Raw genomic sequence first — 25,231 nt, forward strand, 5'->3', positions numbered from 1 at the left:
TGAGTAACCTGACTGGGCTGTCAAAATAGGTTTTTAGCGCACAGTCACTGCTTTCCCCTTTGTACCTGTCACCTTGTAACTGCCATCTGGCTGAGAGCCTGTTTATACAGAGCCTTTTGAGGGGTGTTGGGTGACTACTAACTCTGAAATGCTTTTCACAGTCGAGTCTTTTCAAACCGCGTGAGTGCTGTCACCCATGCAAAAGCACCGTTCTGCTGAAAAGACATTCTCATTACCTTTTGTTGCTCAACAGATTACTCAGTGACAGTTGTCAATGGGAAATTCACCTGGTCTAAAGAAGATCCTCCTGCTCTGCACAAGTACGTTCAACATTTCCAACAAATTAACTCCTGAAAATAGGTCCACATTTGTGTGTAATGACAATCTGTTATCTTAAAATACAATCCCCATGTATTTTATGTTTGTGTTGTCATGCCTGGGGCTATGGTTGAACAATACAACCATTATATCACACTAACCACATTTCACCTGGCTCGGACTTTGCCTAATTATCATGTGGTATAAATGCCTGCTGTGTTCACAGTATTAACGTGATGGTGCCCCAGGGCTCTCTGCTGGCCGTGGTGGGCCACGTGGGCTGCGGGAAGTCCTCCCTGATCTCTGCACTGCTGGGCGAAATGGAGAAACTAGAGGGAGAGGTTTCTATTCGGGTAAGAGTTTACATGTCAGAGCCTGAGGGAGTGTTGTGCTGCATGACTGACAAACAGGTAGCTGGCAATGCTTCAGATATTCTTCTCTCCTCAGTTTTGGTACGCAGTCAAACATTTCAAAAAACCTTTCTACATGGCATTAACATGCATGCTGGGTGATTAGATTGTAATCGGATGGAGCCAAAATGTATAAATGCAGTGTGTAAATGCAGCGAAGATCCATAGAAGATCAGATCACCCAAATGTGTCGCCGATCTAAATATAGCAGCTATGTAAACAGTATAAACTTAAAGGTGCTATGTGTCATATTAGAACATCAACAAATCATTACCACATTGATTTTGATATATAAGAATATATAGAATAATTAGCATAAACACACAAGACTTTCACCAAGAAGACTGGCAGCCTCTACCAGTCTCTACACTGCATTTTACATTGTGTTCCTTGTCGGATTTGGCAGGGAAATGAAATAGAATTTTTCGGGAAATGAATTGCAGCATCCTTTTGGCTACAGAAAGCAATGGGGATTTTTTTGTGGTCTTAGTTTTGAGAAACACTAGCATTAACAATACCAGTGGTTTGACATAGAAGTTACCAAACATCCACCATGCTCTCATTTTATGGTAATTATACCAAGCATTCGACAAGGTAGCGCACGCAAGTCAAAAACAGGAAGCTCAGATAGTAACATTCTTGACAAAAATGGATCGTCGGGACACTCATGGATGAGGACATAAGTCTGTTTAAAGGACATAAATATTAGGAGAGGAAGTGGCATTCTGCACATTGGCAAAGGAAAGAGAAATCCAAGAGTTGCATATTAATGCCAGGTGTAAATATAATCCAGCTAAATCATATCTAAATACAAAATACAAAACGCATCCTCTGGCCTCTCTCCCCAGGGTTCGGTGGCCTACGTACCCCAGCAGGCCTGGATCCAGAATAACACCCTGAGGGACAATATCCTGTTCGGGAAACCCTACAACGAGCAGAAGTACCGCTGCGTTCTGGAGGCCTGCGCCCTGACCCCTGACCTGGAAGTGCTGCCTGGGGGAGACATGACCGAGATAGGAGAGAAGGTACAGTAAAGAAGCGCCCGTTTAAACCTGAGGCTGTAAGCCTTTGCTTTCATTTTCCCTTCCTTAGTTGAAGCATAACTTCAGTGACGATCCACTTTTTGTTTCTGCTTTCAGGTATCAGCTTTGGTTTCCTTTCTTTCAGCAATTTTGTTTTGTCTCTGTCATCGGAAATCTGTCTGGACATAATTGAAGTGGTGTTTCATTAATTCAGGGTTTCCCAAACTTTTTTCAGATTAAGGATAGATGCACATTTGTACACAGATCCCCATTTGGCAAAGGTTTTGTCCTGAAGAACCCCATCTGAGAGGGTTTTGTGGTTATTGATGAGTTACTAAAGAATTGCATAACTGTCTGTATTGCAGATGAGGTGGGTGGGAACGTTTATCTGTCCACCCATTTCCCTTGTGTCTCTTAACCCTGCAGGGCATCAACCTCTCCGGTGGCCAGAGACAGAGGGTGAGCCTGGCCCGGGCGCTGTACAGCGAGGCTGATGTCTACCTGCTGGACGATCCGCTGTCCGCCGTGGACGCCCACGTGGCCAAACACATCTTTGACAACCTCATTGGCCCGGAGGGGGCGCTACAGGGCAAGGTGAGGAGAGGAGCCCGGTCGCCTAGCCAGACCTGCTGCAGCTGAACCAGGCTGAGACTGCCTGCTTACCGCTTATTTAGTTATGTGAACAGGAGCGATCTGGTCTAGTTCTGTGCTCTGTATGGATGCAGATCATTCCTGCTGTGATAAAGGGATCCTGTTGCGTGTCATATGCATTATGCAACTTCATTACAAGCATATTGAAATAACAGCAGTTTGTGCCTCAGTTGCTTGAGCAAAGAGCTCCAGTTTTATCTTATTCACTGAGAAATGTTTGCAAATCAAGTTGTGGTGCAAACAAGCCCTCTAACAGAGCACTGTGCAAGCAAATAGCTCCTTACACCAAGGTTGGCACCCTCACACCCTAAAGCACCTTTTATAATTGGAGCGTTCTCTGATCTGATTTGAGATTCTAGGATGGAAAACCCTCTGCTTTGCTTCCTGACTTGCTGGTGATGATGCTATATCAGGCAGAAATGCGAGCTCTGACTACCTGTCAGAGGATCTTATATGGGATTCAATAATTTGGGGGAGTTGGTGTTGCTAAGTGTTAGCGAATAATCTCGATTTGCATGGCCTTGCTCCAAATAACTATTATTAATAACTATTTTCCATATAATTTACATATGCATGACCATGACAGGCACAAAGAGGCTTTATTTTTTGACCAGCTTTCCACTGTGCACAGTTAGTGCACTTTCCTTTTGTGCACAGTGAATGAATAGCATGGCTTTCTGATGTGGTCCTTTTGGTGATACACCAAAAGTCTCTGAGCAAGCATCAGAGTTTCAGGCTCAACTTTTTTTTTTTTTTACTACAGAGGAAGTTGTATCTCTTGTCTTTGGTTTATTACTTTGCATCCTCTTTACTCCTTGTTGGATTTTCATATTTATGACACCAAGCTCTGATAAGAGCTGTATGCCTTTGACGCTGTCGTCTGGTGGTAAAGTGTGTAGATTGTAGCTCTGGACATGTCATGGCAGTGATAAAATGTTTGGCATGTGTGTGTGTCTGTGGGTGTGTGATGACGTTGTTATGTGCGTATAGTAACAATAGCTAATAATAGAGGTTCCTCTTGTTGTTTGGCTCCAGACGCGCATCCTGGTGACACACGGCATCAGCTTCCTGCCTCAGGTGGACAACATCATGGTGATGGTGGAGGGCCGGGTGTCGGAGATGGGCTCCTACCAGGAGCTGCTCAACCAGAACGGAGCCTTTGCCGAGTTCCTCAGGAACTACGCTCTGGAGGACATTGTAGAGGAGGATGAGGCAACCGGTACAGCCCCCCCCCCTTATATCACCTTAAATTTACATAGATATATGTTGGAACAAAATGAGTTGTATAATATACTGACAATGACGCCTTTCCAGAGGAGTTAATAGAAGATGAGGATGAGTTATTCCCTGACGACACCCTTAGCAACCACACAGACATGGTGGACAATGAGCCGGTGGTCAACGAAGCCAAGAGAAAGTTCATAAGGTACTGGAAACATTTTGTTTTAATGAGGAATGTTGAGTGTCTTTTTAACTTTTTCACTACCTAGAAGGTTAAGTATTATAGGTTGCTTTCAGTCTCTGCCACCACACATAAGATTCTTGGATTCATTCATTCAGGAGTTGTCAATTCACTAAACCCTAAGCTACTGATTTCCCTTCTCCCTTCACAGGCAGATCAGCATCATTTCAGCGGATGGAGAGAACCCCAAGACCAGGTCGGTGAGGAAGCACGCCTGCAGCCAGAGGAAGCACTCAGATGCCCAACCAGAGAAGAAGAAGCAGACCGGGGCGGAGAAGCTCATCCAGGCAGAGACCACCGAGAGAGGCAGGGTCGGTCCTCCCTTCTCTACATTCCTTCCTTTCTCTCTCTCTCTTTTTCGTCTTCTAATCACCCTTCAACCCAGGAAATTCCAGCTCATGATTTCATCTCCACAATGAGCTTTCACTACAGATCTTGACAAAAGAGGCGGTGAAAGGATAGAAATATATGAGTAACGGTAAGGATTATGGCTATGCCGAGATACCTCAGTTTGATTGAGGTTTCCCTTGTGAAGGGAGATAACTGATTGTACTGGAAGCAGCCAAAAAAAACACTTTACTGCTGTTATGAATTCTACCGCACATCTGCCTCCTGTTGGTGAGAACTTGGGATTATGTCAGGCATTAGGCTGCATGATTACGGCAAAAATGATCATCCCCATTAAAATATTATGATCACAATTATTTGGCTCGGTTTCCGAAACAAACTTTTTTTTATTGCACTTTTGCACCATAAATCTTATTGTGGTCCTTATTTTCAAAATTCCAACACAATTTTAATTTAAATATATTACCACTTCATTACTTTTGGGCGCGGCTACAACCCTGAGGGAAACACAGAATCTGTACTTGTTTGTCGTCATCTGGTTTAAAACCAAAGTGTCTCCAAATGACAGATGCTGATCAACATTCAGGAACTAAAACTATATACGATATACCATTAATTCTGCAGCCCTATTAGGCATGTTTTTTTATACCTTTATTTACCCAGGGGAAGTGCATGCATGCTCTTCTCCAGCAGTGCTCTGCTTCACATTTACAGCTGCACACATTCACACTGGGAGCTGCCCAGTACAACCACAGTCTTCTACTGTTGCCACTAAGCAGCGCCACAGGAGCAGTTTGGGGTTCAGTGCCTTGCTCATGGGCTCCTCTAAGAGTTGTTAAGGGAGGGGACAGCACCGCCCGTTTACTTTCCCCAACCACACCGTCCCATTTGAATCAGCGACCCTCCAGTCACAAGCCCGCCTCTCCAACCTCTTGGCTACCGCCGTCTGTGCTGACCGGGACCGAACTTGATCTAGTAATCGCACTCCGTTGCTCTCCCCCACTACCAGGTGAAAATGAAGGTGTACCTGGAGTACGCCAAGGCGGTGGGACCCCTGCTGTCGGTGTTCATCTGCTTCCTGTACGGCTGCCAGAACGCCGCGGCCATCGGAGCGAACATCTGGCTCAGCGCATGGACCAATGACGCCGCGCAAAATCGGACTCAGGAGAATGTTAATATGAGGGTGGGGGTGTACGCAGCGCTGGGCATTGCACAAGGTAAGAGACCTGCTGTCTGTTGCTAGCTAGACCTGATGTAGTTTTAGGTAGTTTTGAAAATGAACACTATTTATTTTTCTGCAGTTATATATGAAATATTTGTAAGAATTTATAGAAACAGCCCTTTTGGAAAAGAGGTGCAAAAGTCATTTCTTGTGGTTAAATATGCTGCCACGCAATAGTATCATGCTATAATTCTATTTTACTCGACTGGCTACCTTGACCTCCCTGGCGCTGCCTGTAACCTGCACCCACACAGCTTGGCGCTGCTGAGTTTCATTGAAATGAACTGACTTGTAGTTGCTCTGCAGCCTTAGGTGTGAACAGTTAAAATGCTTGCTTTTTCACAGCAGAGATATTGTGGGTGAGAGGGCATTCAACAATAATAGCTTCAATGTTCTTAGGATGATTGCACCTATGTTGGTGATAATAGCTGCGTGTATTCATAGAGAACTGAAGGACCAGCAGTACACTAGTTACTATGTATTGTGTTCCACAGTGCCATATTGCTGCTGCATATGATTTATTCATTATGCGTTATGTCAAGGGGTTTTGTTCTGTTGAATGCATAGAAGCTGTGTGTGGAATACATAACATATGGTTGACTTAACTGCTTCTATTCCTCTTTCAGTGAAAGCCTCTTAACACTGTGAGCAAGACCAAGCATCCTGCTCACTATTAGCATTGCATCTTTGCCTTCAGGAGAGATGCTGCCTGTGTCTACTAGCAATCCCACTGCCTTCTCATCCACACTCACACCTTCCTCTCCGTCACCCTTCCCTCCCCCGCTCTGGTTCACCCCCCCCACCCCCCACCCCACCCCAGGTATCCTGGTCATGATCTCTTCATTCACCCTAGCCATGGGCAACATCGGCGCCGCCAGGAAGCTGCACCACAATCTGCTTGACAACAAGTTTCACACACCCCAGTCTTTCTTTGACACCACGCCTATAGGACGCGTGATCAACCGCTTCTCCAAGGACATCTACGTGATCGACGAGGCGCTGCCCTCCACCGTGCTCATGTTCCTCGGCACCCTGTTCGTCTCCGTCTCCACCATGATAGTTATCGTTTGCAGCACGCCCATCTTTGCCGTCGTCATAGCGCCGCTGGCTTTCATATACATCTTTGTTCAGGTACTGGTTCTGTCGTGACGCTCCGGGAACCGCTAGGGCAAAACAGCCTCCACTTAGCGGATAATGCTTTCTGTTCTTCCCCTCTTCTTTTCAAAAAGTTTGGGATTCCCCCTGTTCCTGGAATGGCATGCCTCGTGCTTGCTGATGTAGTAGCTTTTTTAACACTCAACTTGGGCTTTTGTTTCAGCTTTCGATGTTCCTGATGCTGATTTGCTGATATTCTGTCAGATCTCACATTCACTTTCCCCTCTCCGCAGCTCACACATTTCCTGTCGTGCCTGCTTACACACACACACACACACACACAGTATACAGCTATACAGCCTGGCCCCTATATGCACACACTGTAGTGAAGTAGACTTCAGTTCAGAGCCTGAGCTGAGAGCACTGTATATATTTTAGGAACCAAATCCTCTCTTGGTCACAGGCAGTGTCTGCTGCTGACACTGGATGAGCAAGCCTTATGTGTTCCTCCCAAAAACAGGAATAATGCTCCAGGAGAAGAAGGTCTTTAGTGATCCATAACTCCCCTCTAGTGGCCAACCAGTAGGAATACAGCTGGGAGTCCGCTGGCCTTATCTAACCACAGGGTGTCTGGATTTGTTTCAGGGATTACACAAGCGGCGTCTGTGGCGCTTGTTAACGTTAGAGGCAATTTATACCTAAGACATTGTGCCAAAGAAACAACTTATTCACTAGTGTGTGAAATGTGTACACATGTGAGTGAATGATTTCTTCTTGTGGTGTTGTAGAAGTAGAGCGGGTATGAATCAACCTCATTGAGTTCTCAGTTGGAAAATACAGGCTGAAGACTCGTTGGCGCTCACTGCAGGGTATCTGCAGGTTCTGACAAAGTCTTAGAAAGTCCTTAAATTTTTCACTATGTAATGAGTAGATTAGATAGTGACAGCTTCAGAGTCAGAGATGGAAAGTAAAAGTTTAAGTAAGTAGTTTAAGAACTTTCATAAGCTATGTTCAATCGGAAGTAAGCTGTTTTTTTACCAGCTTTTTGTTTCTTTATTTTGGTTAAATAACTATCAGTTTTGCTACTCTATATTGCCAATTCATATAAAACAATAGTGATTCAACCTATATCCAGTTCATGAAAGCTTTTACATTTGCTCTTCTAAACACCCGGTGTCGGAAGTGATGCGTTTTATGTTTCCAGTTTGTTTGGAATAAATAGAAGAAGAACTGGGTAGTTAGCATGAGCAGCGATAGCCACCATGGCTGGACAGACAAAGAAAAGAGCTGTAGCCACCTACAGAAACTCAAACTGCATCAACAGAAAATCCAAGCTCCACCCACACTGTTTGATTGACAGGTGATCTCTGGGAAGTACAGTGCAGAAACACCACAGCAATGAATGCTTAGCACCAAAGATGGAGACCAAAAAAAAAGACGATTACCACTTTAAATTAGTCTTAAATTCAATTGCAGGAAGCATAAAAAAGAAACATCTTACAAAGTGTTAAATTTGACTTTGTGAAACCTGCAGATACCCGGCTCTGAGAGTGGAATCTGCCAGCAGCACCTTGCATTTGTGATAGAAGAAGAAACAAGGACAAGGTCGCAGTCCAATTAACACGGGTGCTGTGTTGTCACACTTGCCCCCCCCCCAACTCTCTCCGTCTCCCAGGTGTGCTGTTGTTGGGTAACTGCCTGCTGTGCCGGGCCTACAGTATGCTGCGGGCGGCCAAGCTTACACACCGCAACATGCTTCAGAGGGTCCTGCGAGCGCCGCAGGCCTTCTTCGAGAGCAACCCCTCTGGGCGGGTCCTAAACCGCTTCAGCAAAGACGTGGACACTATAGACTCCCACATCCCAGACAATATTGACATATGGATGCGCACTTTCTGGTACACACTGAATGTGCTGCTCGTATGCTCTGCCCTCACCCCAATGTTCCTCATAGTCATAGCCCCGTTAATGGTGTTCTATTGGTGGGTTCAGGTAAATAGGAAACGAGTCTGCTAACTCATTAATACAGCATGCATGTCTGAGAGTGTTGTTGTTGAGTGTGTGTACCGGTAGATCGTTGCTTGTCGTGGAAGCGATGGTCACTGCCGTCCTAGTGTTGTAGTGGCAGCGTGGTTTGGCCTCTGCTAGTCCGGTAGTCGTAGCCCGCTGTAGCAGTAGTGGGTCAGTGGTCCGCTCACAACGGTTGCTCTGCTCAACAGCACCACTCAGGACACAGCCGACACTGTTTTAAGGAATTGATTTGAAAGAAACACTTCATAAAATATTTAAACTCAGATTCTGCTGTGATTGGCAGAATGGAGTTTTAGCTATAAAAACATTTGTCAGAGGCAGAGCTCAGATCTCATTGGTTGAGTTAAACCTCAATGGGCGGAGACAAAGAACCACAGTTTTTCTGGCTAACTAAAGCCCAGTGAAAAAGACTAGAGGTAAGAGAGGAGGAGGCTAATATTAGGAAGCCTAGTGCCCTTACTACTAAATGGAAAAAAATGCAATCTAGCCATACTAAGTTATCTAGGTTAGCTAGTTAGCCTAGCTAACCCTACAAGTTCACACTAGCCATGCTAGATAGATACTAGGTAAGCTGGCTAACCAGCCTGCTGTCCTTGGAAGTTCATAAATACCATGGTCATGAATGAATGAAAAAAAATCATTGAAATTTATGTCTTTTATTTATATTTTGACCAGACTTCCCTCATCGCCATTCAAGTTTGCCAGTTAGCCAAGTCGTGCTCCAAAACACTGTGGTACTTTGGCTCCGCCCATTGAGGTTTGACTCAAGCAGTAAGATTATTTCTGTCTCCAGAGCAGCTCTGCCTCTGAAAAATGTTTGTATAACTAAAACTACAATCCATCTGTCATTGGCTGATGTTACTTTGTGGTAGCTGGAGAGCAGCCGTTCAGCAGCAGTTGCTAGTGGTGGTGTGTGTAGTGGCCATAACTGCTTCACCCTGGTAGAGATGAGATATCTGTTCATTCTTTTATAAAGTTTTTTTTTTTCATGACTCATAATGATAAGACAAATTTCAAATCATCCAACACTAATTTTTGCAAAATAACACCTTGAGCAATGACTAATTTCCCTGGTAGCTTTGGTTCTGGCTTTTTAAACCAATTTAATTTAAAACAACTATTTTGATGAGGCTTTGAGCTTATGAGTTTAGGTGGTGCAAGATCTAAAAGTGACTAGTTGCTTGTTTGGGGTGTCAAACATAAGGTTTGCTTTTAGGGTGTCATCCATAAGCTCTGCATTTTGAATGCCATTTCTGATTTATGTTGTTTAAAAATACTCTGTCTCCCTATTGATCCCTATTGATCACAACATTTTATGAAATCACGTTGGAATAACCAGGTCATAGTAGGCTACCATTGATTACTTAAAATATATTCCTGTACCTGGCCTCAAGATGGCATAGTTCGCATGATGTATAACTTCCATTTGGCACGGGATTTGCCATCCATCAGGTTAACGCCACTGGGTAGATCTGATACAGATGCTAGCAGTTTGATAAAACAAACTAGTTTTATTCCAGACACTGGGGTTTTAGGGTGTGTGTGTGTGTTCACATGTGCTTCTAACATATACTAACTGGACCGTCAAATTCCTAACAAACAGGTCGCCACTGCCAGCTATACTAATACAAGCTCATGATGAATCTTCATATGATTCTTTTGGCTTTGTCATGGCGTTCTCCCTGCATGGCCTGTCTCTTTGCTGCATCATTTGTCTTTTGATTTCACTATCAGAGAGGCTGTAACTGGAGCTTCTGTTTGCTTTGTACATCAAATTCTGCCTTAATGATTATTACACACTATGGTGGTAGATTGTTAAAGTACTGCAAATGAAAGCCAAACCACTCACTACAACAATATGATGGTATATGGATACTAATGGAAACTGAAAATGTTCAAGCTTGTAGTTTATATATGTAATCGAACATATAAAGTTAACAATGTTAAATGCTAAATGTTATTTAGGTTGTGTATTTAGAAAAAAAAACACCTGCAGTTTTAAATCCCACCAGTGATTTTTAAGATTGTCCATGTGCAGCATATGAAAAGAACTGGGCTGTACACTCTTCTTTTGGATAACATCAATTTTATTTATTGCTCAAATATTGACAAAGTTTACATGCAACAAATTCTTGCCCTGACTAATTTGAATACGCTGTTTACATGCAGCATATTGGAATAAGACTATCCCACAAGATTCCTATTTCCAAGCAATCTTAATATACTTATTGTTCGAAAAGATTAATTACCTCTAGGATACAAATGAGCTGTCATGTCCAATCAGTCACTTTCTTCCTGTAATTAAATGCAGTCACATTGCTCTCAGAGTAAATTAGTGGCTCCCATGAAACTTTCTCACAAGTCATTTAATCCTGCTACTGCAGATGTGAGAAGGTCGGCTGTAAATTAAAGGTAGCTGTTAAAATTAATAACATGGACAATGAGAAATATTGAGAAAAAGGGGAAGAAACAACTCATGAATTCCAATGTACAGACTTAATTAGCTTATCTTGTATACATGTTCAAACAACCCTCCGATAGTCTGCCAAGTATCTCAGTACTGCACTTTCTAATTGCAGAATGACTTTGCAGACTTCAAGCAACCCAATTAAATGAATTAAATTATGCGTTAAATTAAGTCTGTATGACCCGTAACCATTTAGCTTTAATGACTCATGGTTGTGGGACAGTTGGTTTGCATGTAGGCCTTGTCACTATCTCTGAAGAGCATTAGCTGGCATCATATCAACAGTTTGGAATTGGATATGAAATGAGCACTGCAGGTGTTTTGGCAACACTGGCTTTATTACTCATGTGTGTGTGGGCGTGCGTGCGTGTGCATCCTAACTGTTGAATATCTCAGTATGTGTAATGTGATGTTCAGTTGTAATGCTCTGTCTGTTTCTCTCCCCCTCAACACCTTTAGAGATTTTATGTCGCCACGTCTCGGCAGCTAAAGCGCCTGGAGTCGGTCAGCCGCTCTCCCATATACTCCCATTTCTCGGAGTCCGTCACTGGCTGTAGTGTAATCCGAGCCTATGGCAGACACACTGCCTTTGTTCTGATGAGTGATATGAAAGTGGATGAGAACCAAAAGAGTTACTACCCTGGTATAGTGTCCAACAGGTACGTGTCCCTCTGTGTCCAAAGCTGAGGAGAACAGCGGCTTTGTTCCAATATTCTCCACGGGACGCTGTCTCTTCTTTTAATGTTCCCTTTCTTACACAGCCACTGGTGTGAGGAGACTATCACATGGCCTATTGGATACTGTTTCAAGCAGGGTTTGACCGATATGGGTTTTTCAAGGCCGATACCAGTATTTTTGAATTGAAGCTGCAGAAAGCTGATTGTCGGTGCCAATATCTTTAAATGTGAACATTTTCATGCCAAAATATTAGTGTTCAGTGTTTCCCACAGAATTGTATTCTTGGCACGGTGTAAAAGCCTCCGAAACAGCATTTATACCATGGGACACTAATAATATTCATTGCTACATGTGTGGAATCTGCTCAAAATGTCACATCAGAACCGATTTAGGTTAAAGCCGCATTAGGCAACTTTGGCTCCAAATGGCAGTGAGAGGTAACTGTTTGAACTTCAGTTACCCAGAAATCATGTGACATAACATCAGTAAACTGCACACAACACATGGCACATCTACAGCATCTCAATTCGAGGGGATTGGGTGCTCTTCTCTGTTGCAGCTCCACTTTGTGATTTAGGCTGCATTCACACATAGCGTTTTTTTTTGTGTGGAAAAAGCACTGCCAGGAGCACTTTTTTCTTGTGAGGACAGTGTTGAGCAACAAGCAAAGGCTTACCAGATATTCCCGATACACATCCAGTACAATCCCACACTGCCTCTTTATGTCCGGTGACAGCGTAGTATTGATCAATTATACAATAAATATGCAAACTGCATCATATCTATCATATTGGATGTGGATGACATTGACTGGCTAATAAATTAGTTTTGATAAAGGGCCAACATCGGCCCCATGTATCGACAAACTGATAAATCGGGCTAACCCTAGTTTCAAGTTTCAGGGTAAATCAGACTGCCAGTCCTTTCACACCAGTGGCTCAGTAAAGAAGGAGACAGAAGCTAAACAAAAGGAAGACGTTTTGGAGATTGGAACACAGCCGCTGACAGATGTCTCGCTCAACACACACCCAGCAGCCGCTCAAACACTCCGTCCCTTCACTCAGCTATACAACAGATAGCATATAATCTCACACAGCTAAACAGCATGACGTTCACTTGGTATAGTTCCCACAATACTTCACTTAATTATAACTGATAAGCAACATACTAATCATTCATTGTTCTAGGTATGAGACAAAAATCTCAACTCTAACTCATTTAATATAATATATTTGCAATCTCCTCATATTTGCATCATAAGCTGAGTTCCCCAATTTTCCGTTAGCTCTGACTTCTGCTATTTGCCCGTCTGATGACGGGGCCTCGCCCTTGTGTAACCTGACGACGTGTCTGCTGCTGTAACGCTCTGTTGCATAGGTGGCTCGGGGTGCGCATCGAGTTCATTGGGAACTGCATCGTACTGTTCGCCGCTCTGTTTGCTGTGATCGGGAAGGAGAAGCTCAACCCGGGGCTGGTGGGACTGTCGGTGTCCTACGCTCTACAGGTACTATGATCTAGCATGTGTCTGTCTACATGGATGAGTGACCATAGGTATTAGGCTTAGATCAATAAATCAGTTCGCTGATATATTGGGCTGATATTGGCCTTTTATTAGAAATTGGATAGTGGCCTCAATCCTCAATCGTTATCAGGTTTCAAAAACTGCTCAAACCACAGTAGATATAGTATATGCTTAGTGCCATGGCTATAAAATACACTATATGGGAATATGTGAACACTTTCTCCTGTCTGTTAATGCTGTTGCCCTAAAACATGTATTGTTTATGTAGGTGACCATGTCTCTGAACTGGATGGTGCGGATGACTTCAGATCTGGAGAGCAACATTGTAGCAGTGGAGAGAGTCAAGGAGTACTCAGAGACCAAGACAGAGGTATGTTGTGTGTGTGTGTGTGTGTGTGTGTGTGTGTGTGTGGGTGCACGTACACATGTGCACACCTCTGCGCTTTGATAAGTATTCCACAGCACATAAAGTTGGTACTGTGTTCTGTTCGCATTCAAAATTAAACTCGTGTTGTGTTTGTGCTGGCCAGGAGCGCATGCTGTTAAAAGGCAGGAATTTACACACATTCCAAAAAACTGTCTTGCTGCCAAGTCATGTTCTCAAACAATACACAATACAAGACCAATAAACCATAACTAGATCCATAAAGGTTATATTGCCTTGTGCCCACAAGGGCCCCTCTATTATATAAGATAAACAGGGCGTTTGTACTGTACACAGCGTTCTTTTTTATCGGCAATCACCGAAAATACATTATGTCCCCATTCTATATAGCTGGTATAGTTCTTAGTGAAAACCTTTGTTCTGAGCATCTAATATTTCCCTGGGGTGAAATAAATGTTTGTTTGGCAGCGCCGCCTGATTCTGTATGCAGAGAGTTCCAGCTCTCAAAGTTTTTAGAGCGGTAAACAAACCAGTTCTCCTCGATGCCAAGGAGGCTAATGAGTTGTTCAGAAAGTTTTCTTAGTCTTGTGTTTGCGTCCGCAGGCCCCCTGGGAGGTGGAGGACAAGAAGCCCTCTTCCGATTGGCCCGCGGAGGGGAACGTGGAGTTCCGCGACTACAGCGTCCGCTACCGAGAGGGCCTGGACCTGGTCCTGAAGAACCTCACCCTGAGCGTCAAAGGAGGAGAGAAGGTGGGGAGTGTGTGATGAGACGATATCCAACAATATGGAGTGACTTCGCTGATCGCTGTGCTTATCAGAGCGCTGTGTGCATTTCTGTGCAGATCGGTATTGTGGGTCGTACGGGGGCCGGGAAGTCCTCCATGACGCTCTGCCTGTTCCGACTGCTGGAAGCTGCAGGGGGAGAGATCACCATTGACGAGGTCAAGATATCTGATATAGGCCTTCATGACCTGAGGTCCAAACTCACCATCATTCCACAGGTACAGTTATATACTTTATCTCAATATTTCACCATTTTCATGCCAAAAACTTCGAAAGGTTCCAGTGTTATCCACATAATTGTATTCTTGGCAGGGTGGAAAAGCCTCTGAACCAGCATTTACTGTATACCAGTGGTTGTCAATCATGTGCCATCTAGGTGCAAGAGTAAGCAGGTTTAAATTCCATGTCAGCTGCTGTAGTGTTTGTTTGGAATGAAAACTTGCATACTCTTGGGCCTCGATGGCACATCGTTAAAAACCACTGATTTAGACCATCAGGTGACATTACATCTCTGCAAGTAGAATATCATCCCAATATATTGGTCTAACCCTAATAGACACAATCTTGCATTTCAAGGAACTCAAAGTCTTTTTTTCCCTCGACAGGAACCTGTGCTGTTCTCGGGGTCACTGAGGATGAACCTCGACCCCTTTGAGAAGTACAGCGATGAAGAGGTGTGGAAGGCTCTGCAGCATTCTCACCTCCACAAGTTTGTCAGCAACCAGCCAGCAAAACTGGAGCTGGAGTGCTCCGAAGGAGGAGAGAACCTCAGGTAAACTGCAAAAAAACCAATGCAATGAAACGGTTGGTGTCACTCAACAGAACTCTGTTGTAAAGCTTCCACCTAGAAGCGTGTTTGATGGTGTGCGTACTGCTGTGTGTTTAGCGTAGGCCAGAGGCAGCTGGTGTGTTTGGCACGCGCTCTGCTGAGGAAGACAAGGATCCTCATCCTGGACGAAGCCACGGCCGCTATCGACCTGGAGACAGATGACCTCATCCAGTCTACGATAAGGACTCAGTTTGAAGACTGCACCGTCTTCACCATCGCACACAGACTCAACACCATCATGGACTACACAAGGTACATCAGACATTTACATTAAAGGAAAAATCCACCCTAAAACACTTCAACACCGTTAAAAATCAGCTACTGGCGATGTACCTTTGCATTCCTGGGAAGGAATGGGAAAGGGAAAAACTCTTGCTCACTATTTCTCTCTCCACCTTCATGTATAACCCCATAAGCAGAAAGCAACAAGTTCATGCCCCTTCTCTGGGGGTTGTCGAAAGGCATTCTGGGAAATGTAGGAAATCACTAACTGAAGTAGAAGTAGATGAGGCAGGTTGAGAGAAAGTGGGTACAACAAAAAAGTAAATTACAACACTTCATCACAAAAAATTCTAGAATGTATTGAATATCACAGCTTGGTGATACATAACAGTGTAGGAGTATGAGGTTGGATTTTTCCTTCAGTACATACATGGCTGCTTCTTGCCATTTCAGCATTGTTTATAAAGATGTACAGAGTTACTGTTTGTGAATGAATCGTTCTCCCTCCTCTCCTTGCAGAGTGCTGGTGTTGGACAAGGGACAGATCGCTGAATTTGACACTCCGACAAACCTCATATCAAAGCGAGGAATATTCTACGGCATGGCAAAAGACGCGGGACTGGTACAATAGCATCGCCTCTTTGCCCCCAATGTTCTGAAATACAGCAGGGTTTAGGATCAACTCATTTCAACTCAGTCGAACTAGGAGGTTTTTTAAAATCTGGCACTGGAACTGAAGAGTACCGTTTATGTGCACTTAGTGTTTTTCAGTTGTAATAACAAGTTCAGGGCACTTACTGACTGTTTTGAATTAGGGCTGAGCCCAAGCCTTGACTCCTTCGCAGACTCGCATCAAGTAGTTGCAAACAATTCTTAGTCTTTGTCTCAACCAACATCAGGGCGGTTCAGATAGTTAACTTGCCAGTCACAGGAAAGTGTTCCAATTTGATGTTCACATACTTTCCTGTAATTGTCTCAAGTTGCTGGCACTGGCTGTATTGTTCTATGCGGCAAACACCACCCACCTGGCATGTAAATAGGATAAAACAAGCCATAAAACCTATTTGCAAATACTAGTTGACCGAAGTCTGCTCTTTAGTGCCTTCTGGCAGCGGGAGGAAGAGAGCCAGTGAATGTATCATTTTCTAATCAGCTGTCTGCTGCAAAAAAAAAAAAAACACAGGAGGAACTCTTTTTTTATTTTGTTACTTTTTCTACAAACAAAGACATACTGTGCCACTGTACTTTCCTCCAAAAGAAAAAAAACCAGAAAGTTTTTGCGATAAACCCACCTATTTTTGTACTGTATCATTATTTAAGCTACTTTTTAAAAGAGTTGTCTCATCTAGGGAAGTTTTGCTGAGCTAAATGTGTGATTCCTTTGTGAACCAAATCTGTAAAAACTTGAATTCTGTACTACCAAAATATGAAATATGCCTTTATTAAAAAAAAACAAAAAAAAAACAATGAGTGCTCTGGTGTTGTTTTGAAATGATGCGGCGTAAGCGGTGATGGATGCGTGACCAAGGACAATCAAAGTCCAATAAGCTCCAGGTTATCAAGTCTAGTACATTACTGATGAGCTCAGAAATAGCTTTTAAAATGATGCTACATGGCAGAAAGTGCGGCATAAGTGAAAGTAGTGATTTGGGCAGGAGGTATTTTTATACTCATGTTGGTAATTATTTGGGGGATGAAACAAGCGTCCTAGAAATAATCAGTGAAATAATAATAATAAGCTTTACATGAAAATTGTCTTCTTCCAGTCATCCACTAGAGTGGGCTCTGTGCTCACAGTCAGAGCCTGAACTGCTTCTCATAGATCAGACAAGCGGAGGTGTACAGTGTGATCTATCCTTCTTTAAACTTGTCTAAGGATCTCTATTACTTTATCTAAAATGAGTGAACACTTGGATGAAGAAGTGGGAGCCAGCTTATGTCTGATTTTTAAGGCCTTTCATGTAGATTGACACCAGAACATGAAGTGGCCCTAAACGGCAGCAAAAGTTATAGCATTCTATCACGGGAGTATCAATGGTAAACCTCCACGCTGACACCCTCTAACATATGACATTGCATTTTCTCTCATCTGAACACCAAGTAAGTATAAACATTAATTTTAGATGTCAAACACTTCATTAATTTGACGGTGTAGTACATGTCGTCCCCGCAAAACATCCTGACCGTGTTTCTGGAACTTTAGCGGGACTGTTAATAATCAGGCTGAGTCACGACTGCTCCAGCATGATGGATGTGTGGGATGTGGTTCATCACTTAGTGGCGAGGAACTGGATGCTGTCCCACCTCGGTGCTGATTTAGGATTAAGGAGAATCTAGGATTAAGAGAAAGTAAGACGGTCCAAGATCAACACACACACACACACACACACACACACACGGCAGAGCAGGACTAAGGAGAGGAGTTTACCTCAGATACCTCACAGCAAGATGTCTCTCGCCCCACACCGCAGTCTGATGCATTAAGGAGAAGCTGCGGTCTGCGTTTCTCAGCAATGTTTTCCCCCCAATAACTGATGATCTATTCATCACTGCCACCAGATTCCTTCCCCCTCCCTCCCCCCCAACCTGCCCGCACTGACAGACGCCGATGGCCCAGGGTGGATGAGCGCCGGGCTGCCAGCGCGCTTAGTAACGTCCCTGCCTACGGGCAAAGCCACATGAAACGGCGGCGAGGTTTGCCTCTGCCAGTCTGCTGACTTTCCCCGTCAGTTTGAGGCCGCCGGCGCAAGGAATCAGCAGTGAGAGGAAAGATTGAAAACAACTTCAGCAAAGTGGTGACAAAGCGAGAAGTTTCCTCTGGCAGCCAACAGATCCAACCTTGTTTTTCCTTAGGCTCGGTATCGGTGCTTTGGGTATTGCTCAATGTGATGTCTGGTGTCCTCAATGTTGGACCACATGCACGGATTCTCAAAGCTGGTTATCTGGGTAAATGGGTCTATGGGTATACAACAGCTGAATCTGCCACATCTGTTTCATATCGAACATATAATTACAAAATTATTAAAAGTAGACATTCTTTACAGATGTACTCGTCTTTTGCCCTCTTGGCCTGCAGGAATTTCCTTTTTCCATCTTTTAAAAAGAAATCGGTGAGTAATGTCTCATGGGATTGCAACCAACCATCAGAGTGATGTTTCGGTGGCCGATGTGAAAACCTGTCAGCTCACTTACAGCTCATTTCCTCAGGTGAAGTGCAGATTGGTCCCGCTGTACCGTACAGTCGTACTCCAGATGTACTCTACATGGTACAGTAAGCTCATTATCTGGCGCTTAAAAGCCCAGTGTCAGCCAGTGGAGCCTCTGGAGCCGTTCGGTTTGACATTGGACTTACAAACCTGGTGACCAAGCTCCAGAAACTGGCACTTGCACAGTGATTTTACATCCTGGTGTGGATCAATGAAATGGATTGTTGATGCAGAAAACACAGAGGAATCCAATCCAGCGAAGTTTACATGTAGCTGCTGCTTTTATGGCAACTCGAATCCTCAAATAACCCCTCGCCACAGGGCGTATCATCGACTGATTCTGTGCTATTCACGGTTGCCTTCATTCCATTTAAAGCCCTGTGTGTGTTTACCTTTCCGTGCCTTAAAAAGAATCAGCCTATTATTATCTACGTGTTCGTAGCCCCGAGATCTATCCATCCTCGACGGGCTTGACAGGAGTTTATTAATTTCGCCTCCACATGAAACTGTTCATTTATCACTGACAGGTCGTGTTCAGAATGTGTAGCGGGGCATGTAAGGTGAGCCGGCTTGTTTCCTGTCTTGGGGAAGTGACAGGATGTGAAGGAAGGGTGATGATATCCATCTATCACGCGCACACACACACACAAAATCACTTATCACTTCAACTCGCATGAGCTCTTCAAATGTGTCTCATGACTAGTATGTGACCAGATAAGAAAACTAGAAGGATATTGTGTGTGAGGTCAGTTATCAGTATAAACTACTGTTAATCATACATGTATTATACAGGCAAATGCAATCCTGCTTATAGGATTGAGAACTGCAGCCTTGGAAGCACTGAGACAAACAGGGTTTACTTATTTGCATACACACACACACACACACACACACACAAAACATGTGCATCAAGAACAAACAATCTCACACACACACTTCACACAGCATGGGTCCGCTGTTATTGCAGTGGAAGGCGGTCTAATAGCTTCCCTGTCCTCAGTTGAACTGCGCAGGAAACCAATTGAAATCGTTTACACAGCGCAGGAATGAGCAGAGTGATTTACAATAACACATAACACCTTCATTCATTCAATCCTTTGCCCTCTCATAGCCGCTATTGGGCAATAAGGGCAAACTTTATCCATCACCTGATATTGTCTTTATTGTCTTGCTAATCATTGGGTTTTTTTATTATACTGTTCTCCTCTCCCTTTTTCTGGCCCAGAAAAGGGTTATTATCAAAGCTCTTTGATATATTTTAAGGCCTGGTTAATGCAAAATACATAAAGGGAAAGCTGTGTTTGGGGTGATAACTTGTTATTATGCTGCAACTAATATTCTGTTCTGACAATATTCTATCCTACTGACTGTGTTTGCACATCCAGACATCATGGCAAGCTACTTTTTCCTCCTCTCATTGCAGTTTGTGCGTCTTGAGAACGTCTATGAATTTCCATAAATCCACAGAATGGGGTTGTATTGAGTCTAATCCACTATACAAAGGCAGGCTTTGTAAAAAAAAAAATGTAGAGCATGTATACTGTTAAGTATAAGACGGGGCTAAATGTTGCTGGAATTGAAATGCTTATGCAGCAGCAGGCACGTATCACCTGTCACATGGAGTTACTGCATACTGTTGAGACTGGAATAATCTAATATGTCAACACACTGTATGGTAACTGTACAAATATCAATATTACATGCATTACATTAAATGCAAGATATAAAGATGTACAGCCATGATGTTGCATCTCTTTTTATTAGTATAATTTTACCTAATCAAATTGATTCATTTATTAAATCAGTAATACCCAGTATATCCCTACAAGTTAATATTGTGAGTTGGTATTAGATGACATATTTTAGGCATTAACTGATTCTCTAATCCAGAGCAATTTGCAAAGAATTCAACAGTAGAAGAAGCATAAAGAAGCAGCATATCCTTGATTTCCAACATTAAGGATGCAATGCTTAATGTTGCATGCAATATCAATAAGGCAAAGTTTTGGACTTGGAGCCCAGATTGTTGTTAAAAAAGCAGTTGGATTCCGTCATATTTTATTGGGATAAATTAATTTAGACACCAAACTGTCTATATTTCTGCAATAAATTGTAGAAAGTAAATGTGTCTGTATTTAATTCAGAATAGTTTACTTGATATTTTAGTTTAACATTTAACTGGTAAAACCCACTATGAAAAGTTTTATTAACTATGTTGACTGTGCATTTATTATTGCTGATCACAATGTAGCTATACTCAAAAGGCTGTGGGAAGCATTTTCACTTTCCTCGCATTATGACTAATCATGTATTGATAATGTGTGAGTTTTGCTTAACATCCATAACTTGTGGAAAAGTAGTATTTTTTTTTAATATGTTTGTTGTTGAGCATATTTCTACAGATGGGACACAGCAGATTGTGCATCCATCAAAACAATATTATGATATTTGCCAAGAGACTTATCAATTTCATTAAAAAACTAGAATTTAAATTCAAATTTTAAACTTAGTAAGCTCTTGTAAATGTAAGAAGATCATGGGAAATATGACTTTTCATGTGTTTATATAGTGTATATAAAATGTGTTTTGTTGCTGCAAAAAGAATATGTGCTGAAATTAGTAGTATTAAACTTTATATTGTTAAATGTATATTATTATTCTGAGGAGTTGCCATCCTTTCAACAGGTAGCCTAACTAGAAATAAAATACAAACATTTTTACAACAGTCGCATAATTAATTCAAAGAAAACTATTAATATCGTGCACATACAGCATAAATAAATTGTAATCATTTCAAGTACCCTAAAATATGAACATACAACATATACTGTATGTAGTCGAAGAAATCCAAACATACATGATCTGGGTGAACTCAACCAATGTGTTTAAATTGACTGACATTTTGAAACAATGGCATTGCTTCGTCTTTTTTTTTAAAGCATCGAATTGCCTTGGACTCGTCTGCGGTCTGTGCGTCTGTGCGCACCGCGCGCTCTGGCGCTGCTGGAGCCCGCAAAGGGTTAAACGGGGATACCAGCAATCCTTTTAACAGGCAGGTGCCCCGCCAGTCCCAGCCCAAAGCTCACTGCTGACTTTTTTAAAACTTCTTTCAACATCTCAGAAGCAATCCATAACTGTCATGTTGCGAGTTACTTGGCGAGTTATGTTCACGCTGGTGGTTGCAGATTATTAGTATAAATACAGCATCCTCGTTGCAGGACTGAGATAACGCACTGGACTTCGGCACTTCATCAATTGACGCACACCGTTTTGAATCGCAGCCTTCCTCTAAGCGGACACACGTGTGATGCGCTCTTGATTTGGTTCAACGTTTTACTTCATCCTCAAGAATTGACATTAATTTACCGCTGGATCACAGAAATTTTTTCACAACTTTTTTTTTTCTTTTACCACTTGTTGAGTCTGGCGATGTGGTGGATGCTGTTTCCCCGGTGGATCTGGTTCCTGGCGTGCCTGTCCGTGTGGATGGAGCACCGGGTCTTAGCCGTGCCCCGGGTTGCTTATTCACACGCGGGTATCTGCCCCAATGACATGAACCCCAACCTGTGGGTGGATGCCATGAGTACCTGTACACGAGAGTGCGAATCTGATCAGGTGAGTTACTAATGACAGTGAACCTTTTAGATTTGGGTTTTTATCCACTTGACACACTGTAACTATAAAGTTATTTCTCATGCAAATGCTGTATTATGGTCAAGTTATATTCGTTTTTAATCACAGGAATTTCTCAAAATTTCTGCCCTATCTCTATTCTAATTTAGGGTATTAGTTTAAGCATTGTGGACAATATTCAGAAAGTGTTCTCCACATGTATGCAGCATAGTTCTGTACGCTCCCATTCTGAATCTTGAGTTTCTCTCTCCTCTTACAGGAGTGTGAGACCTTCGAGAAATGTTGCTCCAACGTGTGTGGGAACCGGAGCTGTGTGGCGGCCCGCTACGTGGACGGGAAAAAAGGCCCGGTGGGAATGCCCAAGGAGGCCACCTGCGCCAGCTTCATGTGCACCCAGCAGGGGTCAGAGTGCGACATCTGGGACGGCCAGCCGGTGTGCAAATGCCGGGACCGCTGCGAGAGAGAGCCCCACTTCACCTGCGCCTCCGACGGCATGACCTACTACAACATGTGCTACATGGACGCCGAGGCGTGCTCCAAGGGCATCGCCCTCACCGTGGTCACCTGCCGCTTCCACCTGACCTGGCCCAACACCAGCCCCTCGCTGCCCCAGGCCACCACCCTTCGCCCCACCACCGCTCCCCTTCAAGCCACTATCCCGCCTCCTACCGAGCCTCAGCCGCCCGTTGTGGTCGGCAGCCCCTCCCTCCAGTCGGTGAACATGGGCGACACGGCCAGCTTCCTGTGCGACGTGACGGGTCGCCCGCGGCCAGAGATCACCTGGGAGAAGCAGCAGCAGGACGGGGCGGAGAGGGTGGTCATGAGGCCCAATCATGTGCGAGGGAACGTGGTGGTCACTAACATCGGCCAGCTGGTCATCTACAACGTCCAGCCCCACGACGCCGGCGTCTACACCTGCACGGCCCAGAACCCGTCCGGCTCGGCCCAGGCCCACCACCCGCTCACTGTCCTGCCAACGGAGCCGCCCAAGAACCCCGAGCCCAAGAACGTGACCCGCTGTCTGCCCGAGGAGTGCGTGAAACCCCCCGATAACAGTGAGGACTGCGGGAGCGAGCAGGAGAAAGTCAGCTGGTACTACGAGCCCAAGACCAACAACTGCTTCTCCTTTACCCACTGCCACAGCAGCAGCCTGCAGCACAGGAAAGTGTTCGAGACGTACGAGGAGTGCATGCAGTGCTGCGGTCCGGAGCTGTCGGGCCCCTGCGGACTCCCCAGCCTGCAGGGCCCCTGCAAGGCCTACGAGCCCCGCTGGGCCTATAGCGGCACCCTGCGCCAGTGCCAGTCCTTCATCTACGGAGGCTGCGATGGCAACGACAACAACTTCGAGTCCAAAGGCGCGTGCGAAGAGATGTGCCCCTATCCGAAGAACCACCACTGCAAGGCCTGCAAGCCGAGGGGCAAGATGGTGACCAGCTTCTGCAAGAGCGACTTCGTGATCCTGGGCCGCATGACGGAGCTGACGGAGGAGAGGGACTCGGGCCACGCCCTCGTGACCGTGGAGGAGATCCTGAAGGACGAGAAGATGGGCCTCCGTTTCTTCGGCCAGGAGCCCCTCGAAGTCACCTTCCTCAACATGGACTGGAACTGCCCCTGCCCGAACATCACCGGAGCGGCCGCCGAGGGCCAGGTCATCGTCATGGGCGACGTGAACGACGGCATGGCGGTGCTTCAGCCAGAGAGCTACGTGGGCGCCTCCAGCCCTCGCCGTGTACGGAAGCTCCGAGAGGTCATCTCCAAGAACACCTGTGACATTCTCAAAGCCATCACTAACAGCCCTCAGTAGTGTTCAAGCTATAATCCGTACATGATGCTTAGCCTTATGAAACATACCCCGACTCCACTGTGACTGCAATGGTCTGTTACCTTCAGAACGTGCGTCGCAGTTATGCTTTAGTTTATAGAGACCATTCCAGCTAAGTTTAATGGATGGAGTTAAACATTTTGATGGTAAATTTCTGTTTATTTTTCACTGTTTTTGAAAGATTTCAGGCGCTCCTAATCGGGAACTCTGCCATTTAACATTATATTGTATGTACAGAAGTGTCTTTTCATGTGGTCTGTTCACAGCGGAGCTTTTCTGTTATGGTTCGGTCATTGGTGTTGTTGATTGAAATACCATGTATGTGAACACGGGAGACATTCATCACAATCCTCTTGTTACCTTTAATCCCCAGACTCCTGTCTTTCCTCATGCCCTCTCCTGCCTCCACCGGAAATGGAGGTTGCAGACTTGCATTGAAGCACAAAACAGACGCGATAATGTTTGATTTTTATGTATATAACTTCACTCTCGCAGTTCTAGCAATTCTTTTATTTGCCAGCTGTCTGAACACCTGGCGCTTTCAATTTCTGAGCATAACTTCATACATTTCAAAATGCATATTTCTCTCCCTAATAACAGTTTTCATGTTGCAGAAATACATCCATAAGTGGCACCTATACAGGCTAACACTGTGTACAATGGAGGTAGATTTGGTTCATGCACATGGATAAGTTGTAATATATTTTATGTACCACCATATTCTCTCCGATTCAGTCATCATTTCGGCTATTGTGTACTTTATTTTTGTCATTGGCTTTTATGTACTTGCTCTTATATTTTGGCTATTTATTACGATGTAACCTCTTCTTTCTTCTTTGGTCTTGTTTTTGTACTTCACGCACTTCTCACTATACAGGAGTTTCCAATTACTTGTTTTCCAGGATTTTTTTGGTTGCAGCAATTCTTGATATTAGATGATATTTTGGATAATTTTGTGTAATGTTCTAAGAAAATAAAGATTTGGGATTTTCCTTCAGTCTCATTTTATTGATCTACATTCATATCTATCCTATATTCAACTATATCTAAATACTATGGTGGGCGGAACATTTTTAACTTAACATACTGCCTCTGTGTGACCAAATCAATGCATGGCTTAATGGGGAG

General features: G+C 44.0%; 2 protein-coding genes across 5 annotated transcripts in view; both read left to right on the forward strand.

Moving 5' to 3' along the window:
• Positions 1-16,667, forward strand: part of abcc3 (ATP-binding cassette, sub-family C (CFTR/MRP), member 3) — a 41,132-nt gene extending 24,465 nt beyond the window's left edge. The window contains exons 15-31 of one of the 4 annotated variants that reach the window (XM_071907793.2): positions 224-320; positions 545-671; positions 1,577-1,753; positions 2,177-2,344; positions 3,437-3,620; positions 3,716-3,827; positions 4,015-4,174; positions 5,221-5,428; positions 6,254-6,564; positions 11,483-11,682; positions 13,079-13,205; positions 13,492-13,593; positions 14,212-14,358; positions 14,451-14,609; positions 14,997-15,163; positions 15,278-15,472; positions 15,962-16,667. In XM_071907793.2, the coding sequence (XP_071763894.1) occupies positions 224-320; positions 545-671; positions 1,577-1,753; positions 2,177-2,344; positions 3,437-3,620; positions 3,716-3,827; positions 4,015-4,174; positions 5,221-5,428; positions 6,254-6,564; positions 11,483-11,682; positions 13,079-13,205; positions 13,492-13,593; positions 14,212-14,358; positions 14,451-14,609; positions 14,997-15,163; positions 15,278-15,472; positions 15,962-16,073 (2,753 nt within the window). In that variant the 3' untranslated portion in view covers positions 16,074-16,667. Of the gene's footprint in view, positions 1-223; positions 321-544; positions 672-1,576; positions 1,754-2,176; positions 2,345-3,436; positions 3,621-3,715; positions 3,828-4,014; positions 4,175-5,220; positions 5,429-6,253; positions 6,565-8,203; positions 8,518-11,482; positions 11,683-13,078; positions 13,206-13,491; positions 13,594-14,211; positions 14,359-14,450; positions 14,610-14,996; positions 15,164-15,277; positions 15,473-15,961 lie in introns of all 4 variants that reach the window. The other 3 variants (XM_071907792.2, XM_071907795.2, XM_071907794.2) reach the window with 3 other exon arrangements.
• Positions 16,668-22,077: 5,410 nt separating this feature from the next.
• On the forward strand, positions 22,078-24,085 carry wfikkn2b (WAP, follistatin/kazal, immunoglobulin, kunitz and netrin domain containing 2b). The gene is made up of 2 exons (XM_071907916.2): positions 22,078-22,263; positions 22,541-24,085. The coding sequence occupies exons 1-2, from the start codon at positions 22,078-22,080 to the stop codon at positions 24,083-24,085; spliced, it is 1,731 nt and encodes a 576-aa protein (XP_071764017.1).
• Positions 24,086-25,231: the final 1,146 nt, after the last annotated feature.

The sequence above is a fragment of the Centroberyx gerrardi genome, chromosome 20, assembly GCF_048128805.1.
Source record: "Centroberyx gerrardi isolate f3 chromosome 20, fCenGer3.hap1.cur.20231027, whole genome shotgun sequence".
Lineage (NCBI taxonomy): Eukaryota > Metazoa > Chordata > Actinopteri > Beryciformes > Berycidae > Centroberyx > Centroberyx gerrardi.

What these genes read in the sequence shown, in the direction of transcription:
- wfikkn2b (XM_071907916.2), top strand. Translation starts at nt 22,078, where the DNA reads ATGTGGTGGATGCTGTTTCCCCGGTGGATCTGGTTCCTGGCGTGCCTG. An exon ending in GAGAGTGCGAATCTGATCAG is followed by an intron (nt 22,264 to 22,540) that starts GTGAGTTACTAA and finishes CTCCTCTTACAG; the next exon opens with GAGTGTGAGACCTTCGAGAA.